General features: G+C 34.7%; 1 protein-coding gene across 4 annotated transcripts in view; it reads right to left on the bottom strand.

Moving 5' to 3' along the window:
- The window catches only part of LOC127873694 (uncharacterized), a 109,170-nt gene that overhangs the window by 34,083 nt on the left and 50,861 nt on the right, over window positions 1-24,226 (bottom strand). The window contains exon 1 of one of the 4 annotated variants that reach the window (XM_052417627.1): window positions 7,947-9,056. The exons of the other annotated variants lie outside the window; for them this stretch is intronic. Within the exon in view, the coding sequence (XP_052273587.1) occupies window positions 7,947-7,981 (35 nt within the window). The 5' untranslated portion in view covers window positions 7,982-9,056. Of the gene's footprint in view, window positions 1-7,946; window positions 9,057-24,226 lie in introns of those variants that run through there. 4 annotated transcript variants of the gene reach the window in all.

The following is a 24,226-nucleotide window of genomic DNA, read 5'->3' as shown; positions in this document are numbered from 1 at the left end:
TCGTTATTAAATGGGCCTTTTCATGTTTTGGTAAATTGACAATATTTATAAAAAAATTCAGATTCGCAAATTTTCGTTGTAGTTATGCTATTTTTTACGAAACAGTAATAGTGAACATTTACCCTGCTCTAAAATATCCATTATATGCATCTTTTGACGATTTAAAAACCTGAAAATTATAAAGCGTTGCAACGTGAAACGATTGAATAATTTGGAGAGTTGTGTTGTAGTCGTTATATTTTGTGATACTACGAGGATTGCTTTAATATAAAGAATCAAATACATAACTCCTTGTTTGAGCACAGATTGCCAAGTGGTCTAAACGTTAGACTTTTACTCCAGGGGTCAGTGGTACTAGCCAAATTAAGGGTTACTTTTGTTACGATCTTCAATTATATTCTAGTTTTTTACTGGAGCTTTTTAGATCCCATGTTTACATTTATCAATATAAAGCATTTAATGACAAACTTCAGTACATGCAAAAATCTGTGAAAAGGCCCCTTTAAAGCACAGCTTTACTCTGAATATCGTAATTCATATATTGGACTAGAATAGTAATAACTAACATGAGAACAACATTTCCAAAAAAGAAATGTAAACACATACTCAGTGCATTTATTATAATAATTTGCAATAACAATTTAAAAATAAATATTTCTGTCTCCTGTGCTTGTGATATTGACAGTTCACTTTGTTTGCTCTTTTAAAATTCAATGGTTTGTATGACATGTTTTGAAAATCAAACCCTGGTCTTTTGGGTGCAATTTTCTGATGGTCCCTATGATAGCAATAGAGACTGAATTTGTTGACAGCTGAATAGTAATAGAACAGACACATCAGTCTTATTTGTTAAGTGTTTGTTGTCAGTGACTTACAACCAGGGCAAGTGCAAATAATATTCTCCTGGAATGCAAATGTTTTCCAAATGTGCCTGGTGTAAATATACAGTGATCAAACATTAACAACAGTGGGTGTAAATTTAAAATATATTTGTGTGCAACTTTCACATACTTTTATTTATGTCTTTTTTATTAATTTAATTAATTTGGTTTCATAGAGACACTACATTCAACAGTATACTTGTATCAGAATCAATATTTTAATCAAGTAATCTTATTCTTTCAGTTATTTATTACATATAAATTTAACTATTTTGCACTGATTTATTTATGCTTTATTACTCCACTTATAAGAAGAACATATGATATATAAGGCACGCACTATAGGAAATTGTGTATAGTATTAATTGCAAAGCAGCCTCAAAATGCAGCAAATATTGCAAATTGAAAAGCATGACAAGTTCAGTCATGGTCAGTGTGTGGTCAACAGATCACTCCGGCCACTATAAGAGGTCAGTCTGGACAGTGTGTGGTCAACAGATCACTCCGGCCACTATAAGTGGTCAGTCTGGACAGTCAGCAGATACTGGGTACTTGCGTTATCTTGTACTGACAAATGTCAACCTTGTAAAACGATATCTATGACACATTTTGATAACCTTTCCTTGGCTGACATCCTCTTTTCAGCAATTTGTTTTCCTATTGAGTGTTAACAAACTGGCTTTCACTGGGAAAATTGCAATCCTGAACAGCAGGTATAAAGTCCAATTTGAAAACAACAACATAACTTGTATTGAACTTTTAACGTAACACTGCATGCACAACTTAATATTAACCCATTAATGCCTAGCGTCTAGAAAAAAGGCCTTGGCAAACAGCATAGACCCAGATGAGACGCCGCATGATGCTTAAAGGAATTTCTGTAAGAAATATTCTAAATATAGAAATAAATATGCTAGACATCCCTAATTTTGGAAATAAATCCAATTTAGAAGGATGGGAGAGTCCATTAGGCATAAATGGGTTAAGAGGAACAATACCTGCAAGTTTGAATTCATATGTTAAAAGGTGTTTGAGAACATTCCTGGACAAGTTTTGGAAAGCAAGACATTTATGGAAATTCCAGTATACCACCCTTTACTGTGAACCATAGATAATGATAATGAAAGTATTTTAACATGCTTTTAGGACCAACCTTCCTAAAATTCTTTCCAATTGTCCCTTCTATGATCAATTGGAAAACTTATACCAAAAAATAGTGACATATCAAACAAATTAAGGGTAGGAAAACTGTGTTCTTTTGTTATTTTTTAATGTTTTTTTCTTCAGATATCATAATTGTGTCTTACACAAAGTCATAATAAAACATGTCAATTTGACATGCCAGCGATGCATATAGTCCTAATTGGCAGGTAGATACCACTAATCTTGAAGCTTGCATGTGTTTTCATTGAAAAGATCAAATATTTGCAAAACATCACATTCAAATTTGACGTCATCACACTGCGCTAATCTTTTTTTCCTCTGCATTTTTTGTTTTCAGTTCAACGATTCAATACTCAGAATGCTCAGGGGCAAACACTGAAGCACCCCTACCACACTCCCAACTCAAGGCACTTAAAGTTGGCATAAAAAACACTGTAGGTGGGCTACATAATTAAAGCAGGTTCATTCGATCCCACTATCATCCCAGATCAGATTAATCCCTCCAAAACACAGCCATATACGGCAAATCTTGGCATTGTGCAAACGTTGTCGGCGGATGCTTTTTCATTGTGTGCTCCGTCGCACTTAAGCTCTATTGTTTGATAAAGAGGCCATAGAGTGTAAATTACCATTACATCAATTATTTTTGCATTTTATTGTGTTTGATAAATCTCAATAGAGATTAAGCACTTAAGAACAATTGAAACCCACCTGTTACAAGTAATGCTGCATCCTTGCCACTCATTCATTAATTGGCTGATGAACAACAGTTACTAAATTGGACTTTGCATTCATTGTTATGAATAATCTTTGTCATTCAATTAATTAGTTTGCAAAGATATCAGTCATTCATCATATTGACATTCGCACGTAAGATTAATTCATGAAAATATCATTAGTCAATACCAATATAAGGATTTGTGGTGACATATCGTGTAACGTTGCAGAAATTTAAGCATCATCAATGCAGATTCATATTATAATATAAGGTGTGGAATAGGTTTTTCCTTTAAAATAACATTATTTTTTTCATGATACCTGATTCCCCACATCAGCCAACCCAAAATAAACCCTTTAGTATCTGCAATGAAAATCAGTCAATTATTGTGAAACTGAATTGTAAAATGGGAAGAAATGAATAACATCTATTCACAGCTCTGGGGTTATTTCTGATTAATTTCATGTTTTGCAGCTGCACCCCACTAAAAGCTGTTTTAACTTGCCATTTTATGGCCTTTAAATTTCATCTGTATAACATTTAATCAAGAAGTACACAGTCTTACACCAATAAATCAGGAGACAGGAAAACAGTTAACATTTGTGTCTAATGCAGTGTTATTTGTAATGGTTGCTAGGGGTTACAGAACAAAACCACTAGTTTTGGATGCAAACACCAGCAAGTGAAGATAACTTGTTCCAATAAAGGTTGAACAACAGAATTTGATTTGACCTTTAGAAAAAAACTTCTTAATAACTATGTTGGAAATACTATGTTGAGAAAGTGTATTGAAAGTGCATTTAACACAGCGGTATACATGAATTACATGAATTTCATCAAAAAGTGAATAAATTTAAACTGCAAATAAAAAAGAAGAAAGGCTCCATGTGTTGAAATCATCATTGAACACAAACAATATATGCAACCTATACGGCAACATTTTATGTGCATTAAATACACTTTTTCAACAAGGCAATTAACTCTGCTTGAAAAGAACAAGTTTACAAGATCAAATAACAACCAAGATAAAAAGCTCTTTTTATCTTTTGAAATAATTTCAAATATGTTAAAAAATGTTTAATTTACAAAAATCTTTTCAGTTGTTATCTGTCACTGAATAAACATTTAGAAAACCCCTAAAATTTTCCCTTGAAGACATATCTACAGAATCAATAATAAAAAACTATCACTACTGCACCATTGATCAATAATACAGATACTGTTGTTTAGTGGGTTTAAACAAACAAACACAATCAGCTTTTTATCATTAAATTCTCATGCCTCAAAAGAAAATCTGACATCCCAGATATCACAACAGAAATGTCAACAATACATAAAGATTAGACTGTTGTTTTTTGTTGCCACAGAATATTTACATAGGTAATAATTCAGAGGATCACATGATGGGGATGAAGTGAAAAATGTCCACTACAAGAGAGATTATATAAAATAAGGTGACCACTGAAATTGTTTTGAAACTTCCCTTATTTTTTTCCTGACACAAATTGAACAAGAAACCGTCGGAGACGGGTGATGCTCCCCAAAGTTTTTTTTTGTCACAATATTGCACTATATATTTAGATAAAAGGAAACGTCTTGAGGGCACAGTAGTTGGGGGAACAAGAATATTTTTATATAAAATTTCAAAGGGCCATAACTCTGTGAAAAATCATCCGACCAGAACCCGCTGATAATATACACATCTCCTCTTGGTAGTGAAGCTTCCCATAAAGTTTCATTGAAATTCGGTCATTAGTTGCTGAGAAATAGCCCAGACAAGAATTGCACTATATGTACAGTTAATGGAAAATTTCAAAGGGCAATAACTCTGTGAAAAATCATCCGACCAGAACCCGCTGATAATATGCACATCTCCTCTTGGTAGTGAAGCTTCCCATAAAGTTTCATTGAATTCCGGTCATTAGTTGCTGAGAAATAGCCTGGACAAGAATTGCACTATATGTACAGTTAATCAAAAATTTCAAAGGGCCATAACTCTGTGAAAAATCATCCGACCAGAACCCGCTGATAATATGCACATCTCCTCTTGGTAGTGAAGCTTCCCATAAAGTTTCATTGAAATCCGGTCATTAGTTGCTGAGACATAGCCTGGACAAGAATTGCACTATATGTACAGTTAATGGAAAATTTCAAAGGGCCAGAACTCTGTGAAAAATCATCCGACCAGAACCTGCTGATAATATGCACATCTCCTCTTGGTAGCAAAGCTTCACATAAAGTTTCATTCAATACGGTCATTAGTTGCTGAGAAATAGCCCAGACAAGAATTGCACTATATGTACAGTTAATGGAAAATTTCAAAGGGCCATAACTCTGTGAAAAATCATCCGACCAGAACCCACTGATAATATGCACATCTCCTCTTGGTAGTGAAGCTTCCCATAAAGTTTCATTGAATTGCCGTCATTAGTTGCTGAGAAATAGCCTGGACAAGAATTGCACTATATGTACAGTTAATGGAAAATGTCAAAGGGCAATAACTCTGTAAAAAATCATCCAACCAGAACCTGCTGATAATATGCACATCTCCTCTTGGTAGTGAAGCTTCCCATTAAGTTTCATTGAATTCCGTTCATTAGTTGCTGAGAAATAGCCCGGACAAAAATTGTGCATGGACGGACACACGGAAGGACGGACGGACAGACGAAGCGGCGACTATATGCTCTCCCCAAAATTTTTTGGGGGAGCATAAAAATTACCTGTAAATTTTAAATTCATACAAAATAACTCTTATTTTTTATTGTTATCCAAAATTTAAAACTTGTAAACTCAATATTCTAAAGAAAATATAATTGTTTGGTCTTTTGATTAATTATTAGCATTACTATTATTTATTTCATTCTTATCCTCACTATTAAAAATTAATTTTTTTTTCCAACTCTAAGTTGAATGCCATGATTGTTCCTCAAATGTTTGCCAAATGTTCACACTCCTGATGTTGATTATCAGGTCTGTTTCCCCACTTTCCAGACTGATGTGCCATTCTGATAAATTGAGACATACATACCCCAGACACCACACAAATAGTTTCATGGTCCCAAGAGTCAGCATCTAAATTGAGACGGACACACTGACCTATTTCCAAAACTATAGCTTTGGTGGACCACTGTCCTTAAAACTGTGAGCAGTTTAAGGATACAAGCTCAGAAGTGAAGAACATTCCATCTAGTAGTGCAATTACAAACTATTTTGGATAAAAACTTATTAATCGCTGCTAGGGCTTATCATACTGTTCCAGTATCACTTAAAATGCATGCATCATTTCCATGTGTGCAATACACGTATATACAAAAATGCATATTAACCTTTAGCTAGTAACATCATAATGAAGGAGAAAAAGATGTCCATCACTTAATTAAATCTCAAAATGAAACCTTGCAGCAATCTGTGTGTCAGGATTTGTCACAAAACTCCTTAAATGAACATGTGCCGTTGTTGATCTTTGAGATTGGAACCATATAAGTCATCACAGGTTAACAAGAGCAAATCCATTACCATGTAGGCTTGATATTTGTAAATATATGAATTACAAGTTGACATGAGTGGTGCTAAAGTGGTGTTAAACTTTGTAAACCTATTACATGCAGCTGTTACTTTTTTATATGACTTGTAAATGTATGTTTTACCAGAGGATATTTAGGAGTGTCCTTAATTTACTGTGATCTAGTCATCAGTATCTATGCATACTATGGTTATTGAATCACCAATAAACCATATTGCTATGGATACAAAGATACAAAATCTATTGCTAGCAATGAGTGTTTATAATGCATGATATACATATTTATTTTAAATACTTAAATTTGAAGTTAAACACACATATGTAAAAAAAACATATGCAACTTTGAAGGAAATTATGTAATACATATGTAGGTTAATGTTACAGTAATCTATGTAAAGGGAACTGGTGAATTAAAACAATTATATATTTAATTATTAAATTTGTATAACATTAACTAAATTTCATCTTGACATAATAATAACGCACAAATAAAACTTTCAACACAATTATAGTTTAAATTTTTAAAAGTACCTGCAGTTGTTGAATCTTAGTGTTATAATATTTATACTAAGTCAAACAGGTTCAAGTCCTTTAAGCCAGACAGTAAATATTAAATTACTTCAGTCTGGTCAATATGGGAAAGGTTGGCACTTTTATCAGTTTGAGAACTGCAGTATTCCCCTTTCCAACACCTTAACACCATAAGCAAAAGCTTCAACAGGTCCTCAGACACACAGCAGTGGTGTCAGGTTTAATTAGGGCTGAAATAAAATAGTTAAATGCATCAGGTATATAATTAACCCCTAGGGAGGGAGTGGGGGTGGTGATATGTAGATTGCTGGGGTGTGATAGTAGGCTACAAATGAGGTATAATAAATTCATGATGTTACAGCGGTTTGATTAACCCCTCCAGGGCTACATTCCACTATAATGCAGATTTCAGTAATCACAAGCAGGGATGGCAAAAATGTTGTCTTTTACTGAAATCCAATATGGACTGAATGAACCTGTTAAGTGTTATACCTGTCTAAAAATGGCTGAAAAATTATTGCAAAAGAACTTCTATTTTGAGCAACATACAGTCACAATATTAACATTACCGAATTATCACTACTACAGAGTCTTATAGCAGCATGATCATCACCAAGATTTAACATTTATTTAAATATTGTATATATAAAAAAAGTAATCTACATTATTTGCCACACTACTTTAAAAAAAATGACCTCACTATGTTTTCATGATTGCATTACCTTAACTATAAACAAATTACTAAAAATCAAAGGAACAGAGAGGTTTTCAAATATAACAAACCTTAGAAAAAAATGTTTGGAATGCATTTGAAAAACAGTAGAATTTATCAAAATCATCCTATAAATCATTGCATTTCAAGTGATCAAAACCACCAACACGACAATCCTAGTTCATACATGCAAACAATGAACACACCTTCAAATGCGTTATAAATCCTATTAGAAATAAAACTGTACAAACTCTTGAAAAAAGTATTTGTTAAATACCTTCCCTTCACCAAATTGAAAAATTTCACCACATAATTTTATTAAAATTTATGATATCCCATCCTTTAAACAGCCCTGATATGGATTAGACATCATTTGTTTGGTTACCTATAAATCGAAAGTGCAGAGTAAACACTTACACATTTCTGATGATATCAACTTGTACACTTCTCATCTTCGTTTATGATTGGCCTCGAAAATCCATTACATAAGTTAACAAAATGCATGAACACTAAGTCCACAATGCCACTCAATATTATATAAAGTCAATCATAAAGTTGACAAAATACTAAGTCCAATACTAAGTCCACAAAGCCACTCAATACATATAAAGTCAATCCATTATATAGTCAATAAAATACTTTAAGTCCACAATGCCATTCAATACATATAGAGTCAACACAATATATAAACACCATGTCCAGACTTCCACTCGATTTATAATATTTTCTATTTGTACTTTTCGCACCGTATTTTTCTTCCACAATGATGTTTACATGCCAAAAGCCTACCTAACAATGACACATTATTTACTCACGCTTGCTGGCCTGCTAAAGTTTAAATATGTCACTAATCTGGATTCTTAAATCACCATGCTCGTTTTACCATTAGGCAGTTTACTAAATTGTTTTTACCGATACAGCAAATAAGGTTTAATCCCCGTAAGAAAGTTATCATTTTGTCACTCAGCCGTTTGTTATCAGTCTATCAAGTTTATTTCAGACCAGGTATTATTATAATAATTACCCAACAAAGACTCCACGTTCATAAACCACCTGGTTGCGTGACAGATTCAATTTGGCGTAATTACGACATAACCTCTTCTGAGTATGAAAAAGAAAAGTGCTCATCAAACACACGAAATCTTTAGCAAACACAGCTGTTCGTCTATAACATTTCAATTCAAACTTCTTTCTTTCCGACTTGCAATTCAGCAAAAAAACAGTGTTTTCTCTATTTTGTTGTCCATCACTTTTGCCTTCACATGCTGCTCACAATTATTAAAACTGATGAAAAATATGTCACAAATTTCTTCACTGAAATTAACACACACAAAAATACATTGTATTTATAGTCTTCTAAAAATATTTTTTCATAAACCTTTGATTTTTGCAGAGTATGAAAGTGTCTTACAGATAAAGACAAACTTTGGAAGTTAACAATAGTGTTCTGGCATATAAATTTCACACAAAGCCACATAATTTCCACAGCTTTTCTTATATAACATCCTCAACAAAGAAGCTATCCACACAATGTTTTCTGTTCTCAGTGGACATGTAGACTACAGCTCTAGATAAGGGTCTTGCTGATCACTGTCTGGGTAATCAGTAGAGATCAGATGAAAGCCTATCCACAGCCCATTGTCACTGCCCAGTCAATACACAATGTAGGGTGTACACTGTAGTTGGAGGGGGTTCAGTGTGATACTGCTGCGTGTGCTTCAAACTTGTATATCAGGTATTTGCTTTATATTGTATTTGAAATTTACAATTTCACATTTTAACACTAAACCCTTTATTTACAGGGATGCGAAGACCTGACAGGGGTGTGTGCCAATGTCACACACACTCCACTGGTTTAAGGGATGTGATAGCCATTCATAGTCAGGTGATCAGAAACAATTAGTAGCAGATTAGCAGGTATTTGTAAAATACACAAACTATAAGCCACACAGGTATCACAGAGGAGTCAGAAAATAATAACTGTGGTTGGGTTTGCACTGACTTCCTTGGTTATGTCCATTCAATTGAGTTTTAATTTAACAAGTTACTCTTTAAAAACCAGAGGGTAAGACATCTTGAAACCTGCTTGTGTTCACTATCATGAAAGAAGTTTTCAATGGGGGAATACGGACAAAACCCCTCCCGGATAAAAACCCTCCCGTTATTTTCATAGGGGGCGGACGAAAACCCTCCCATGAATAAACATGGGCGGACAAAAACCCTCCCATGAAAAAAAACGGGAGAGGATAAAAACCCTCCCATGAAAAAACGGAGGTGGACAAAAACCATCCCGTAAAAGAAATTCAACGCTTAGTGTTGCATTCATTAATCCGACAAAATTACCCATTGTGTGTATTGTGTATTGTGTTTTCAGGGGTTAAAAATTGAAATAAAATATGTATCCATTAACTGTAAACATACCGCTTTCTAATGTGCATATATATCCGATAATCCAATATAATAACAACATCAATTAAAACATAAAATGAGGCCATTTATAAACAAGTGAATTTAAATTTAGATTGAATGCAATACGATACAGTGCAACGTTTAATCGCGTCATACGCTCATTCATGCAAAAAACGTGCTTTCCGGGAAGTTTCTGAAAACTTTGCGAAAATGAAAATAAAATTCAGTTAAAAACTAACAATTCGTTAGCATGTAACTAATTTGTCTTAATTACTTATTTACTATAACGTTTTCAATTGCATTTTTGCAGACAATATATAAAGCATACTGTATTGTCAAATATGTCAATGAATCGGTTATTTAGGCCCAATAATCAGCTAATCATAACAATTAACTAGTTAATGGCATAAAATAATATATATCAAAATAGCAAACTGTGAATCTGCAACTGCGGACAAAAACCCTCCCGTGAAAGCAATTAAACACCGACAAATGTAATTGCTTCACACATTGTTGCATTCATTAATCCGCAAAATTTACTCAAAATAGCAAACTGTGAATCTGCAACTACTTTTAGTTTTTTTATAGATTAAATTAGTTTAATCACAGAATCAATTAAAAGCCATTAAACGCCGACAAATGTATTTGCTTCTGCGGGATGCTGGATGTTCTGGCGTTTCTCCCGGTGAATATGATGGCTGACGGCATGAGCGTTTTTTGGGAATTGGCACCAGATGGCAGTGACAGCATACTAGATTACTTCGACGCCAACTACGTCAACGGGGCGTTCAGAAGCGTCATGATGGATGGTCGCCTCCGCTTCAGACGCGGCCCGCCGCGCTTCCCGCCTTATGTATGGAACGTACATGAGGCAACAAAACTTGGTGAAGCGCGGACGAATAACGCGTGCGAAAGTTGGAACAACGGGTTCAAGCATCTCGTCGGCCACGCAAATCCATCACTGTGGAACGAAAAGAATCGCGCACAATCTACACTAAGAAGAAAACGTCAAAATCGACTATACGCTGGGAATGTTCTCAACGTGCGGCAAAGTCTTATAAGGGCACTGTAGTCACGGACATAAATATGACGACAATAAACTCAACCACAAGTCACAACCATAAGGGAGATCAGTTTCACGTAGGAGCGATGAAGCTGCGTGAAGACAAACAAAATAAAGAATGTCTTGGGAAGCCTGTGTCCGCCTCTGTTATTTTTGCGATAATGAATAAAAAAGAAACACGACTTTGATGTTCTTAATGCACTGGCCGGCGCACAATTTGATATTTAATACTTTTTATATAAACACCATACTTGTTATTCATACTAAGTAATCATGAATATCGTAGTTCTTATCATACTAAGTAATAATACAAATCTTAGTTCAAACATATATAATTGACGTCAAATGGGTGTAAAATAACAACATTTCAATTCGGAAATATTTTAATTAGTCAATATATATTGTAATGTCACCTACTGAAGTGAAGTCACTATTACAAAAAATAAATATCTTGGATAACCGACAACAAAATACAAATGTCGGAAATGACATTCGGAAATGACCGATTTCGGATTAAAAATTCATAAATAATCGTTGATACTTGGAATTCGTGGCTCAGATTTCACGGGAGGGTTTTTGTCCAGTCCCGTTTTTTCATGGGAGAGTTTTTGTCCTCCCCCGTTTTTTTCATGGGAGGGTTTTTGTCCGTCCCCGTATATGCATGGGAGGGTTTTCGTCCGGCCCCTATAAAACTGACGGGAGGGTTTTTATCCGGGAGGGGTTTTGTCCGGCATTCTTCAATGGGTTATACAATAATTTGTCCTTGGCCTAACAACATCATAGCAAATGCTTTATCACTTATTTATTGTTCTATCAAGTTTGATTGAAAACACACTGTTACAATTAAGTTGAAACATTTGTTATCTTCAAGCTGGTATCATCCAAAATGAAATACAGAATGTAAGCCATTTTCTAGTCCCTGAGATTTTTTTTCTCCATTTTTAGTGTTGCATAAACAACTGAGATCCTCATAAAACCTCCACAGCAATAAATTTTCGGAATTCCCATTGCTTTTTTTACAAAGTATTCATTCCACTGTAAGCCAGTTAATCAGAATGCGATGTTTTATTAAGTAAATGTTAATTAAATGCATCGCTACTTAAAGTGTTTTAAGACCACATTAGGCCCCACAATGTCTTTCTTTTGTTTAAATAGACTCTTCAAAATAAAACAACATTAAAGGCACTTGCTGACTTGGAAAATAATATATTTTTAAAAAAGATTTAAACACAGAATGTATGCATCATATTTAAAAAGCAAACTTTCTTAAAGGGGCCGTCCAACAGATTTTGGCATGTATTAAAGCTTGTCATTAACTGCTTTAAATGCTTTATATTGATAAATTTAAACATTTGAACTAAAATCTCCAGTAAAAAAATAAGAATACAATTTAAAAAAAGAAGAAAAAACGTTAAACTCCACATGGCTCAAACCACTGACCCCTAGAGTCATGGAAGCTTGGAGTAAAATGTCTCCCTACTTTACCACTTGACCATTCACATTCACGTCAAATGCGGAGATATTTTTTAGCTATATAAGCAATCCTCGTAGTTTTCCAAAATATCGATTCGCGTTGAGCGGCGCTTTAATCTGTTGGACAGTCCCTTTAAAGGCAAAGTAAATGTTTAAAATATTTGTCTGTTTTTTGGATAATCATCAATTGAAATACAAACAAGGGACAAAATTGTCACAAAACCAGGTTTTCATTGTGAAAAAAAAATCTGATAAAGGGAGAAAACTCAAACTGAACTTTTGAAATGAACAAACAAAATTAACCCCCTTTGTAAGTTTGTTTTAAAAAAAAATCTATTTTAAGTCGTGGCGACCTTGACATTGGAGATATTGACGTGATTCTTTCGTGCGACACACCGTCCCATGATGGTGAACAAATGTGCCAAATGATTTTAAAATCTCACAATGAATGACTTAGTTATGGCCAGGACAAGCTCATTTATGGCCATTTTTTACCTTTGAACTCAAAGTGTGACCTTGACCTTGGAGATATCGACGTAATTATTTCGCGCGACACACCGTCCAATGATGGTGAACAAATGTGCCAAATGATTTTAAAATCTGACAATGAACGACATAGTTATGGCCCGGACAAGCTTGTTCCGCCCGCCCGCCAGCCAGCCAGCCAGCCCGCCCGCATTCGCCAATCTAATAACCAGTTTTTTCCTTCGGAAAACCTGGTTAAATATACAAAAGCGTTACAATAAATAATTTTCCATAAATGTGTATTCTAACAAAAACGTCTAACTCATAAATTCAAAGGCATGCGAGGTGTAGTCTTAGAGCGTTAACTTTTGCTTCTGGAGGTCTAGGGTTTGAGCAACACGGAAGGAACACTTTTTTGTTTCACGTTTTTTCTTGTCAATAAATTATCTTAATCTTTTCCAATAATCAAAGCTATGTTGGTAAAGTCACTTTCATTAATGACACTTGTAAAAAATACTAAAAATGTAAGAACACTCCCTGTAAAACAAGAAACATGACAACGTAACAAAACAAAATAAGGTTTTCAACTTTACGTTAATAACTTATATTACCATTTACCACTTAGGTAGGTATTTTCATGCATTTGTAGTCCATCAGAAATATTTATATTTAAGACCTTTCTTACTCAGTTCAACTTTAAGGCTTCATTTCCAACCCTTAGATACTGATGAGCAGCAAATAGCATAAAACCTGAGCAGACTAGGAGTTACTTTCAGGCTGTTCTGGTTTTATGCTGTTTGGACATACCATATGGTAGCCATTTTCACTTTGCTTCTGAGTGGGAAAGGGTTAAAGTAATTGGGCAATCATTATTAAGCTCAATCAGCAATTCAGCATGTAAGCTATCTACACTATAAATTACAGATCAGTATCTGAACCATACAAACTTAAGTTTTGGAGTGGAAAAAAGTATTTCTATTTCAAGAAACAGTGACTTTTCACATTACTGGTCCCAAATGCAATTCCAATGTATGTCTGCATGTCAATTACCATCATAATACACATGTATACACTATCAGAAAAATACCCTCCAAAAAAATCAAGCAATTGAGAGGTGACAGGGTTTCTTTTTATAAGAAACTGTGATTTGATCTTTACCAAACTGGGGTAAATGGAACCCCAATCATTGTGTACATGAAAGCAATATAAACCTAAAATGCCATCACAATCAAAACTCATTTATTGAGCTTTTTGGGAGACATTTTAAGTAACGGTGACCTTTACCATAATCCAAGACTTGTTAATGTAAACTAAAGTTTTTTAAGGGAAACAGGCTGCTATTTTGCTGTTTGCCAGCCATGCATATCCCAATTAAGGATTGTCAATTTGGATTAAAATGTGGTTAATAACCAGGATTTTTAACTTCATTAAAAGACTGCCTGGTTAACAACCCAATGACAGCTATTTTTGCAGGGTACATTTTTATTGGGATTAAAACTGCTTTGCCATCAAATAAAACAATAAATTGAACAAACATGTCTGTAATGTAGAGCTTCACAAATACCAGTGCAACAGCTGATTGAGGTCTAGACATTGTAGTGTATTTGAGGTTATGAAAGCATAATCTGAGTCAATCATTCTTGTCGATCTGAGTACACAATCAGTAATGTCCCAATGACCTAGTTTTCAATGTTATTTATAAAATGAATAATCAATTACCATAAACAGGTAGAATTCAAAATATCTACACAACAATCTAAAGTTTTTTCAATGTAATTTGTGTCCACCTGATGTGATCCCAACAAAATAACACCCGGACTGGTAATGAAAAGTCTTGATTTACGACTTAAACATCCTTTACACTTTTATTCTTCTCCTATTTTCTAAAGCGATTATAATGGAAATAAATCATTGAAAGCAACTATCTTCAAAAAACACAACAATACTGCCTTGTTTATCCACAGAAGAACTGTTGACAATTCTTATACAATCATGAATCCCCGCTGTGCTATTTGTAGTTCAATAGGCCTAAAAGTGCCATCTCTGCAATTATTTAGGTATGGAGACATAATCCAGCCTTGCCAACATGCCATCAAAACTTATCAGTCTAAAATCTTAATCACACTGCATTGTTACATTGTAAAGGCAGATGAAGACTGTATAAAGGACAGTTTTAGATGAACATTTAGGGCATTAAAAACTGCTAAAGTAAGCTGCTTTATGCAAATCTGCAAACATAAAAAGTTGAATAACGATTTCACACACAACCAGAGCCCATTATAAATAGCTATTTCTTTCCTTTTTATGTGATTTATTTGTTGTTGCTTACAAGAGGGCAAAAGGCCCTGAGGTGTTCACCTGAGACCAAAAGTAAGTAAATTGTTATGATCAAGTAGTGTTCACCACTGGTTTCCAAACAAATGTGTAGGGAAATTTACATCCCAATACCTTGCAGCCATTTTTTTCTCACAAAACACCATCATTTTTTAACCCAACCAAGATAATATCATAACAACTCAATTTGTTGCTCTAAGCAGGTTTCACAATGAGTGGGTAAAAAATATTACTTCTACTAGAGTTTTCAAGTGTTTAATTTCATGTAGACCCCTTATAAAAAAATGCCCAGCCTCATTGTGGCATGTTTTGGAATGGAGGAACCATACCTCCATTAGCATGAGTGTTCACAAGCTTTTTCTGTATGTTGATCTAGTGGCCTAGTTTTTAAACCCATGCTACCTCATATTGAACTCCAGCGGATATTCTAGGTACAATGGCTTGGACCAAGTTTCGTAAAGATTGGGTTACAAATATGGCCTCTAGAGCGTTCACAAGGCAAAAATGTTGACAACACACTACAGACAAACAACAACAGACAAATTGCAAAGGCCACAACTCATCATCAGTACAGTGTAATCAGATGAGCTAAAAATACACTTCCATGCATGTGGCAGTCTTGTCTTGGTTAAATGAAAATGTGTTTTCTTCAGGCAGAATTCTTCAATTTAGATTTTTTCGGCGTAAGCTGTATTAAGCCAGCTTTTCACCCTGACTTGACCTTTGTAAGGGTCCAATAATACTCAAATAAAATTTCCCGCGGCTAGGTACGAATGAATACACTTCATTTATTCCATTGGCTGATTTGAGTATAACACCAGAACATTGGAAACATATCCGCGTCTTTGTAACACTGTTTTACTGCATGAAACAATTTTATCTCTAATGAAAAGGCTCAATAGATAGAACAGTTTTACAATCAATTTTCGACATAAATACAGTTTGTGCGTTCACCTTTTATTTTCAGAGAATTACCAGCGCAAAAGCGTTTATACTAAAGGCTATGTTGTCATATTTAGTACTTACTTGCATTGCATTTCAACCCGCGAGGTTTCGGGTCAATAAGCGGCTATTTGTGAAAGTCATAGTTTATATACAGTTCATCGTCGGAGTTCGCAGAAGGGGTTGCGATCATTGTGTTACACCGGTCTTACTGACAATAACGTAGTGACTGTAATGCATTGCATTCCAATCCGCAAGGTATCAAGGTCAGTTTGTCAGTTTGCGGTCAGTTGCAGAAATCTTTATATAAACGCCGTCTCGTAAACTTTGTGCACTTGAAGTATGTTTTGATCAGAAAGATACTAAATAAAGATATTCGGCGATATTATTGTGGTATGTCAATCATCGATTTTTAATATGGTTTCAACATTGGCATGATAAGGACCAATTTTGATAACATTAATTAGAAATATTTATCCATTTAGACCAGTTTATTAAGCATGAGCACAATAATTCACTATACTATAATTATGCAATTAAATAAGATTCGAGTATTGCCGGCTGACCTATATGCACTCGTTTATTTTCATCTTTCTTGTGTTTTTCTATTCTGTAAATATAGATATCTGAGTAATAATATCACATAAAGCATAATAAGCCACGAAATCTGGCGCAACACCCCGTAATTGATTTGCTTATGATGTAGCTAAGAACTGCGCAGAAAAAAGGCATCCGCTACTTTTTATCTCATAGAGATAACTTTTGATCGTTCATAAACATCGACCACAATCAACGCCGTATATCTTTTTTAAAGATATTTCTTGTTTCCATTAAACTAAAGACTAATCTGACCTTAAAAGCTTTACAAATTTCCTTATGTCAAACCTTTTATACTTGAAATCGATAAAGCAAAACGATTTCCAGATTCAGACAGCAATATCTAAATGCAACACTTGTTAAGAATTCAGCTCATTTACCATAAAGAGACAGAAGCAATTGTCTGGTCGGAAATCTAATTTGTACATACTCAAGAGACGTTACTCACTGCCAATCATAAGCAGCAAAATTCTGTCATTAGCAGACCAAGTCGATAGACATAATAAGCGCTGTGTCAAAAATGTGTCCAAAAAACTCAGAAACAGAAAATATTGTTGCTTAGGAACATAACAATTTACAGAATACATCTGCAGAATATCGCATGATTACTTCAAAATCCTTTTACAGTTTTATGAAGCAAAACCATTCTTCCCACAAACCTTCACTCAAGGGTAGAATAGGCAGTCATTTATTTATTACAAGAAATGTCAATGAATTGAGAGCAATTTGTATCATTTGCAAAATATTTTATTGCATATTATTTTTTTTTAAGTTACAAAAAATCCCTACAAACATTCAAAATCCAAAAGCATGCAATTTTAAACCATTATGCATAATTATCATACTAATATAATCTTTTCTATGAAATAACACTACCATTATGATGATCACTTAACGCTGTCTGACAAAAGCGTACATGCATATAAAGATTCAACAAGTCTCCAATTCCACACTGAATCCATACACAATGTTTGTAATTATCATCAAGTTCTCTACCAAATAGCACCCACAATTTTCATAACCATACCACTGGTGACATACATAAACATCCAATAAGTCTCATATTCCAAACTGGATCCACAGAAAATGATCATGCTAATCAACAGATTTCTTACAAAAGCATCACCTTATACAGTTTAAGCATTTATAATTACCCTTATACTCACACCATACCAATTAGTCTGAATGGATCTGACTATAACAAGCCTATTGACACCTGTTATCCCCAACTGTGCCACAGGGCTAGTGTGACATGACAACACCAGTAACCATTATACAGACTTCAATTATCAGGATGACATTTTAAACTGGAAATGGGCAACTGATCCACATCCTTTTGATGTTTTCTTCACAGGGAACACAGTCTACAGACTTTCAGATTGCTTTTTTGAAGTTGACAAAATATGGTAGAAAACTTTGTGGCATAGTATATAGGTACAATATCTACGCCAACTTGCAGGCATAACAATATTATCCAATTTGTCAGCGAAAAAAGACCAAAGAAACATGTTCACCAACATCAATGTTTCCCAGTTATGGCTTATGCTTATACTGCAAAACATAAACATTGAAGTGTTTTGTTTAAAAAAAAAGACATCTTCCCTCATATTTTTTTTTCTAAAATAGATTTTTGTCATGGTTATAAAAACAGGTTGTGAACAAGATCACATCAATTTGCATTATCACACAAACATATGATAATAGACCGTAAATCATATAAAAATCTAAAAGGCATAATAAATCACAGTAAGGCACGTTTATATGCTGGCTGTAAGGCAACTAATCTTTGTCTCCCTTCAATATTGTGAGAACTGTTGCTGAAAATCATAAATGTTTGCAAGTTTGACATTAGGCTGGGGGCCATTGCCCTTGAGCAGTTTATAAATTTTAATGAATTTTCTAGCATTTGGATAATGGGCAACCAGCAAGCTACAACACAAATCAGAATATGATAATATGATTTAGATATATGAGAAGAATCAAATAATATTTTTTTTAATAATAAGGCTTGCTGGGTGTAAGGCTAGATTGAAATTTTTATTAATCTAAAGTATTTGAATCTCTGACCCGATTTTTAGGCAAATAATTATTGACAAGCAAAATAATTATTCCAGAATTTATATCTTAATCATTAAATGCCAGAATAATCATGGTTATTTGAATAATTAACAAAATGTCTACTAAAGCAAGCTATTGAACCACATTTTCATTAAAATTGTACACCTTGGTATTGCTCCAACTAGCCCCAAAAGCGATTCAAAGCTTAGGGAATTCATTTCATCTTCCTGCATACACAATTTCAGAGATTAAATTTATGGCACGCCTGAACCACAAAAAAGAGAAAAACTAAGTTTAAGTAACTTAAACTTAGTTTTTCACTACTTAAACTCAATTTAAGTAACTTAATTCGAATTAACGCTACTAAATGCATTAAGTAGTTAAGAAGAGTTATTTTCTATTTATGTGAGAAAAATGAATTAAGCAGAGAAAAACTTAGTTTAACTCGTTAAGTGCGCCCGAACAACAAAAATTGATTTTAATTACCGTTAAGTTACTTAAATTGCATTTAACGCTGCTTAAAATTAATTTAAGTGCTTTCGCATCGTTAATTGTATTTAATTATTACTTAAGTAATAAAATTTTTACTTAAGTTGAATTATTAATTATCGTTAAGTCAAAACTCGCGTCCGAAAATAAGCATATGAAACAAGCGTTTTGATTGGTTGTCAGGTTTGTTAATAAATTCAGGCTTAGGTCTTCCGGATCATTAACTGACCAATCAAAACAATTCGACTTTACAACTTAAGTAAAATTCCTTACTAAAGTTGAATTCGTGTAACTAAAAACATATTTTAAGTAGAAAAACCTATTTTAACGCAACTTAATTGAAAATAGTACAATTGATAGAGAAAATCCTTGTTAAGTTGAATTAATTCAACTTAAGTAAGAAAATTACCATTAAGCACCGTTAATGCATTTTCGGTGTTTTAATTAGCGTTAACGCCGCGGGAACCACAAAAACTACTTAAATTCATTTTAAGCAGCGTTAATTCGAATTAAGTAACTTAAATTGAATTTAAGTAGAGAAAAACCTAGTTTAAGTAACTTAAACTTAGTTTTTCTCATTTTTGTGGTTCAGGCGTGCCATATAAATTTCCATCCAAACTTAAGTTATTTAGTTAATACTGTTTATCTATTTTAGTAAGAATTACCTTGAGCTTGCCCTTACACACCCTGTATACAATCCCAGTCTAGGCCTTAATGCAAGTTTTAATATCCAACGTTCATAAAGTTTGGTCCCTGCAAACTAAAGTTATTGACCCTAAATGACCTGTTTAATGCATACTGTCAGCCATACCTTAATCTAACAACCAGCCTTTTCAACTTCATTTAAAAAACACACATTAAAAACACATTTTATAGATATAAAGATGATGAAAACAGAAAAATCATTAACCATAGTCCTCCTTGAATTAAATGTCAGGTGACTTTGACATAAATTTGCTAGCTATACAGGGTCAGATCTAGTCTCCAGCACAGATAATTAACTACTGGATAATCTAAATGTCAGCACAGGTCCCTTATATTATGTACTTGATACCATAGTTAAAGACTCTCCTTAACTGGTTGTCATGCGTCATGCAGAGATTGGCCTTTACTTTCAACAGAGAATTGTACATAATATATTGCTTTACGTACAGACAGTGATTCCAAAAAATGTAATATAACATCATTATTCCCATGTTTTTTGGAGAAAAATTGGGGATATTGTGGTGATGTGCGTCTGTCCGTCCTGGCCACCTGCTCCACCTACACTATAAGCACTAGAACCTTGAAACTTACATACATGGTAGCTATAAGCATATGTGCGACGCTGACAGTGACGGAATTTTGATCTGACCCCTGGGTAAAAAGTAATGGGGGTTGAGGCGGGCGGGGCAGGGTCAGAGATTTTCACTCATTTTTTTATGTTATTTTACATGAACTTCTTCATTTCTGCACCGATTTTCTTCAAATTGATACTGAGCCTCTCTTATGACAATACGGTCAATCTCAACTATGCATGGCCCCATTACCAACCTTGGGGCGCCCCGGCCACATAGGCCACGCCCACCCAAAATTGCCTTTTAATATAATTTCTTCATTTCTACACCGATTCACATCAAATTGATACTGAACCTCTCTTATGACAATACGGTCAATCTCAACTATGCATGGCCCCATTACCAACCCTGGGGCGCCCCGGCCACATAGGCCACGCCCACCCAAAATTGCCTTTTACTATAATTTCTTCATTTATAACACCGATTCACTTCAAATTGATACTAAACCTCTCTTATGACAATACGGTCAATCTCAGCTATGCATGGCCCCATAACCAACCCTGGGTCGCCCCGCCCACATAGGCCATGCCCACATAGGCCACGCCCACCCAAAATTGCCTTTTACTATAATATCTTGATTTCTTTTCAGATTCACTTCAAATTGATACTGAACCTCTCTTATGACAAAACAGTTAATCTCAACTATGCATGGCCCCATTACCAACCCTTGGGCACCCCGCCCACATAGGCCATGCCCAGCCAAAATTGCCTTTTACTATAAATTCTTCATTTCTACACTGATTCACTTCAAATTGATACTGAACCTCTTTTATGACAATACAGTCAATCTCAACTATGCATGGCGCCATTACCAACCCTGGGCGCCCCGCCCACCCAAAATTGCCTTTTACTATAATTTCTTCATTTCTGCACAGATTTACTTCAAATTGATACTGAACATCTCTTATGACAATACGGTCAATCTCAACTATGTATGGCCCCATTACCAACCCTGGGGCGCCCCACCCATAATAGGCCACACCCACCCAAAATTGTCTTTTACTATAATTTCTTCATTTCTACACCGATTCACTTCTAATTGATACTGAACTTCTCTTATGACAATACGGTCAATCTCAACTATGCATGGCCCCATTACCAACCCTGGGGCCCCCCTGGGTCAAACATGCGGTGTGGGGATACGCGTCTGCCTCTGCCGCGCCATTTCTAGTTAATTGTATGTTATGACGCTAAAACATTACATGTAAAAATCAAGAGATGTGTTTGTTGGAAACACAATGACCCCTAACACACCGCTTTTTGCTCTTTTTTTTACCTTTGCCCTTGAAGGATGACCTTGACCTTTTATCACTCAAAATGTGCAGCTCCATGAGATACACATGCATGCCAAATATCAAGTTGCTATGTTCAATATTTCAAAAGTTATTGCAGAACTTTACCGTAAGGTTAGTTTTGGTGTTGTTTTTTTACCATTGACCTTGAAGGATGACCTTGACCTTTCACCACTCAAAATGTGCAGCTCCATGAGATACACAATTGCATGCCAACTATCAAGTTGCTATGTTCAATATTTCAAAAGTTATTGCAAAACTTTACTGTAAGGTTAAAGTTTTGGTGTTGTTTTTTACCAATTTTAATATACGTACATGTTCCAACTCTATCCATTACTCGATAATCCAGTATTATTACGATTTCTATTTTCAAAACCAAAATACGGACAATATTGACGTCCGCTACCGTGTGCTATTTTACGCAAGTTGAATTGTGGGATGGGGGAATTCCCATTGAACATGTGTTAATCACGTGACACGATTTGAGAGCATAGAGCACTGTTCATACGTAGTAAATATGACAAATCAACGACTGAATTTAAAATGTAACATGTAAATTATGATCGACTACAAATACTTTATCCGAAAACAACTGTCCGAAAAAGAATGTAGTGTTTTGTACATGAAATAATATGAGATTATCTTTTGACTGCAGAAAATTAAAATAATAAATAAAATACCGGGGAAAATGGGTACCAACAAACATTTCCAAAACTCCGAATTTGTTCTCAAATGATCGCGCACGCGAACGAATTTTCGTGAATTGATAATTTGTCAATTTGTCGATTTATTTCCAAACTGTCTTTTCAGATTTTTGCTATCTCCAGAGCCGAGATTTCATCGCATTGGCGATCAGGGATGGTTAATTTTGCAGACTTCTTATTTTCAAATACGTATAATCAAACGTCTTCTCCGAAAAATTCAAGATTTTAATATTCACAGAAAGTTACAAAAATTCTAGCAACAAATAAACATTTCTTGTGTATTTCGTGTACAGATGAAAATCATGCGAAAATTAGACTTCATGTACGTCACATTATTCTGCCTCGGGGGAAAACGTGGACTCAAATATTTGATTGCTGACTAAAAACTTCGTATTGCAGAGGTCGCCAATATTATTGCATACAGCAGCTTACAGCTTCACGTGGGGTCGGCGTGTATTTGGCTGCCTGAGCTCTGATTGGCTGATGCGCTTACCAAGAAGACTTTGATTGACAGCTGGAAAAATCAATATTGGCCACTCGCTGATAAATTCATTGAAAACAGTAGCTCTTGGGCAGATTTAACGGTCTGAATAACCCGATTTACTGTTGACATTTGTACGTGTTGTGTACTAGAAAATAGCGGATTATCGGACGTCCAAGGGACTTCCACCATTTGCATAATGGACGTACGACTGCCGTTATCGGGCGTAATTTACGCCCGTACGTCCACTAATGGAAGCGCTGACTTGTCCACGGACAACCATTTAGGAAATTTAACTTGTCCGTTGCTGAACTACACTAATGTTTATATAAATTATAAACGCATTTATTGATTAATGTTAAATAATGTGGAATGTATCAAAATGAGTATGATTTGCTTGTTTTGTTTATTATTGTATTTCAATGGTACATTCATTATAGCAGTATATTATAAACAATATAAAGACTTTCTCAAACTTTAAATCTTGCGAAGCTAGTGTTATTAAAACATGTGCTGAACATAAGTACATTGTAATCTTAACAAATTAAACTAGTCCAATATGTGGACCTCATCAGACTGAGGCTCCGCTACTGGTAGCAATTTGATGATATAAACTGGTAACCATTGAAAATCTGTTAGCCAAGTTTCTTGAAAAGTTCTGGTGCGTTTACTTAGATCATATTTTTTATCATAATCTTTCTTAGTTTTTTGGGAGGTGGGCTGCTCAAAGCTTCGGGTTTCTGCTCCGTTGTTGAAAATTAAAAGAAAAGTTTCATCTTTACCATAAAAGTCGTCTTAAATCACAAGGTAGACCGTGTTTTGATTATCTTAGATTGATACTTTTTATTTCCGTCTGATTGTAAAAATAAAGAAACCAGTCTGTACACTGTCTAACAGTCAGGCCGAATGTTGAAAATGCGGCATGCTCCCTGTCTCTTATAGAATAAGGGAGATCACTGTGCAGGAAAGTGCACATATTTTAGCTTGATTGCTCCGCAAATAGCACTGACAATGTAATCGCGTGTCAACATCCGGTTTTGTAAAACTTAATTA

The sequence above is a fragment of the Dreissena polymorpha genome, chromosome 3 (genome assembly GCF_020536995.1).
Source record: "Dreissena polymorpha isolate Duluth1 chromosome 3, UMN_Dpol_1.0, whole genome shotgun sequence".
NCBI classification, from domain to species: Eukaryota; Metazoa; Mollusca; class Bivalvia; order Myida; family Dreissenidae; genus Dreissena; species Dreissena polymorpha.
This window is presented reverse-complemented; position numbering and strand designations above follow the sequence as displayed.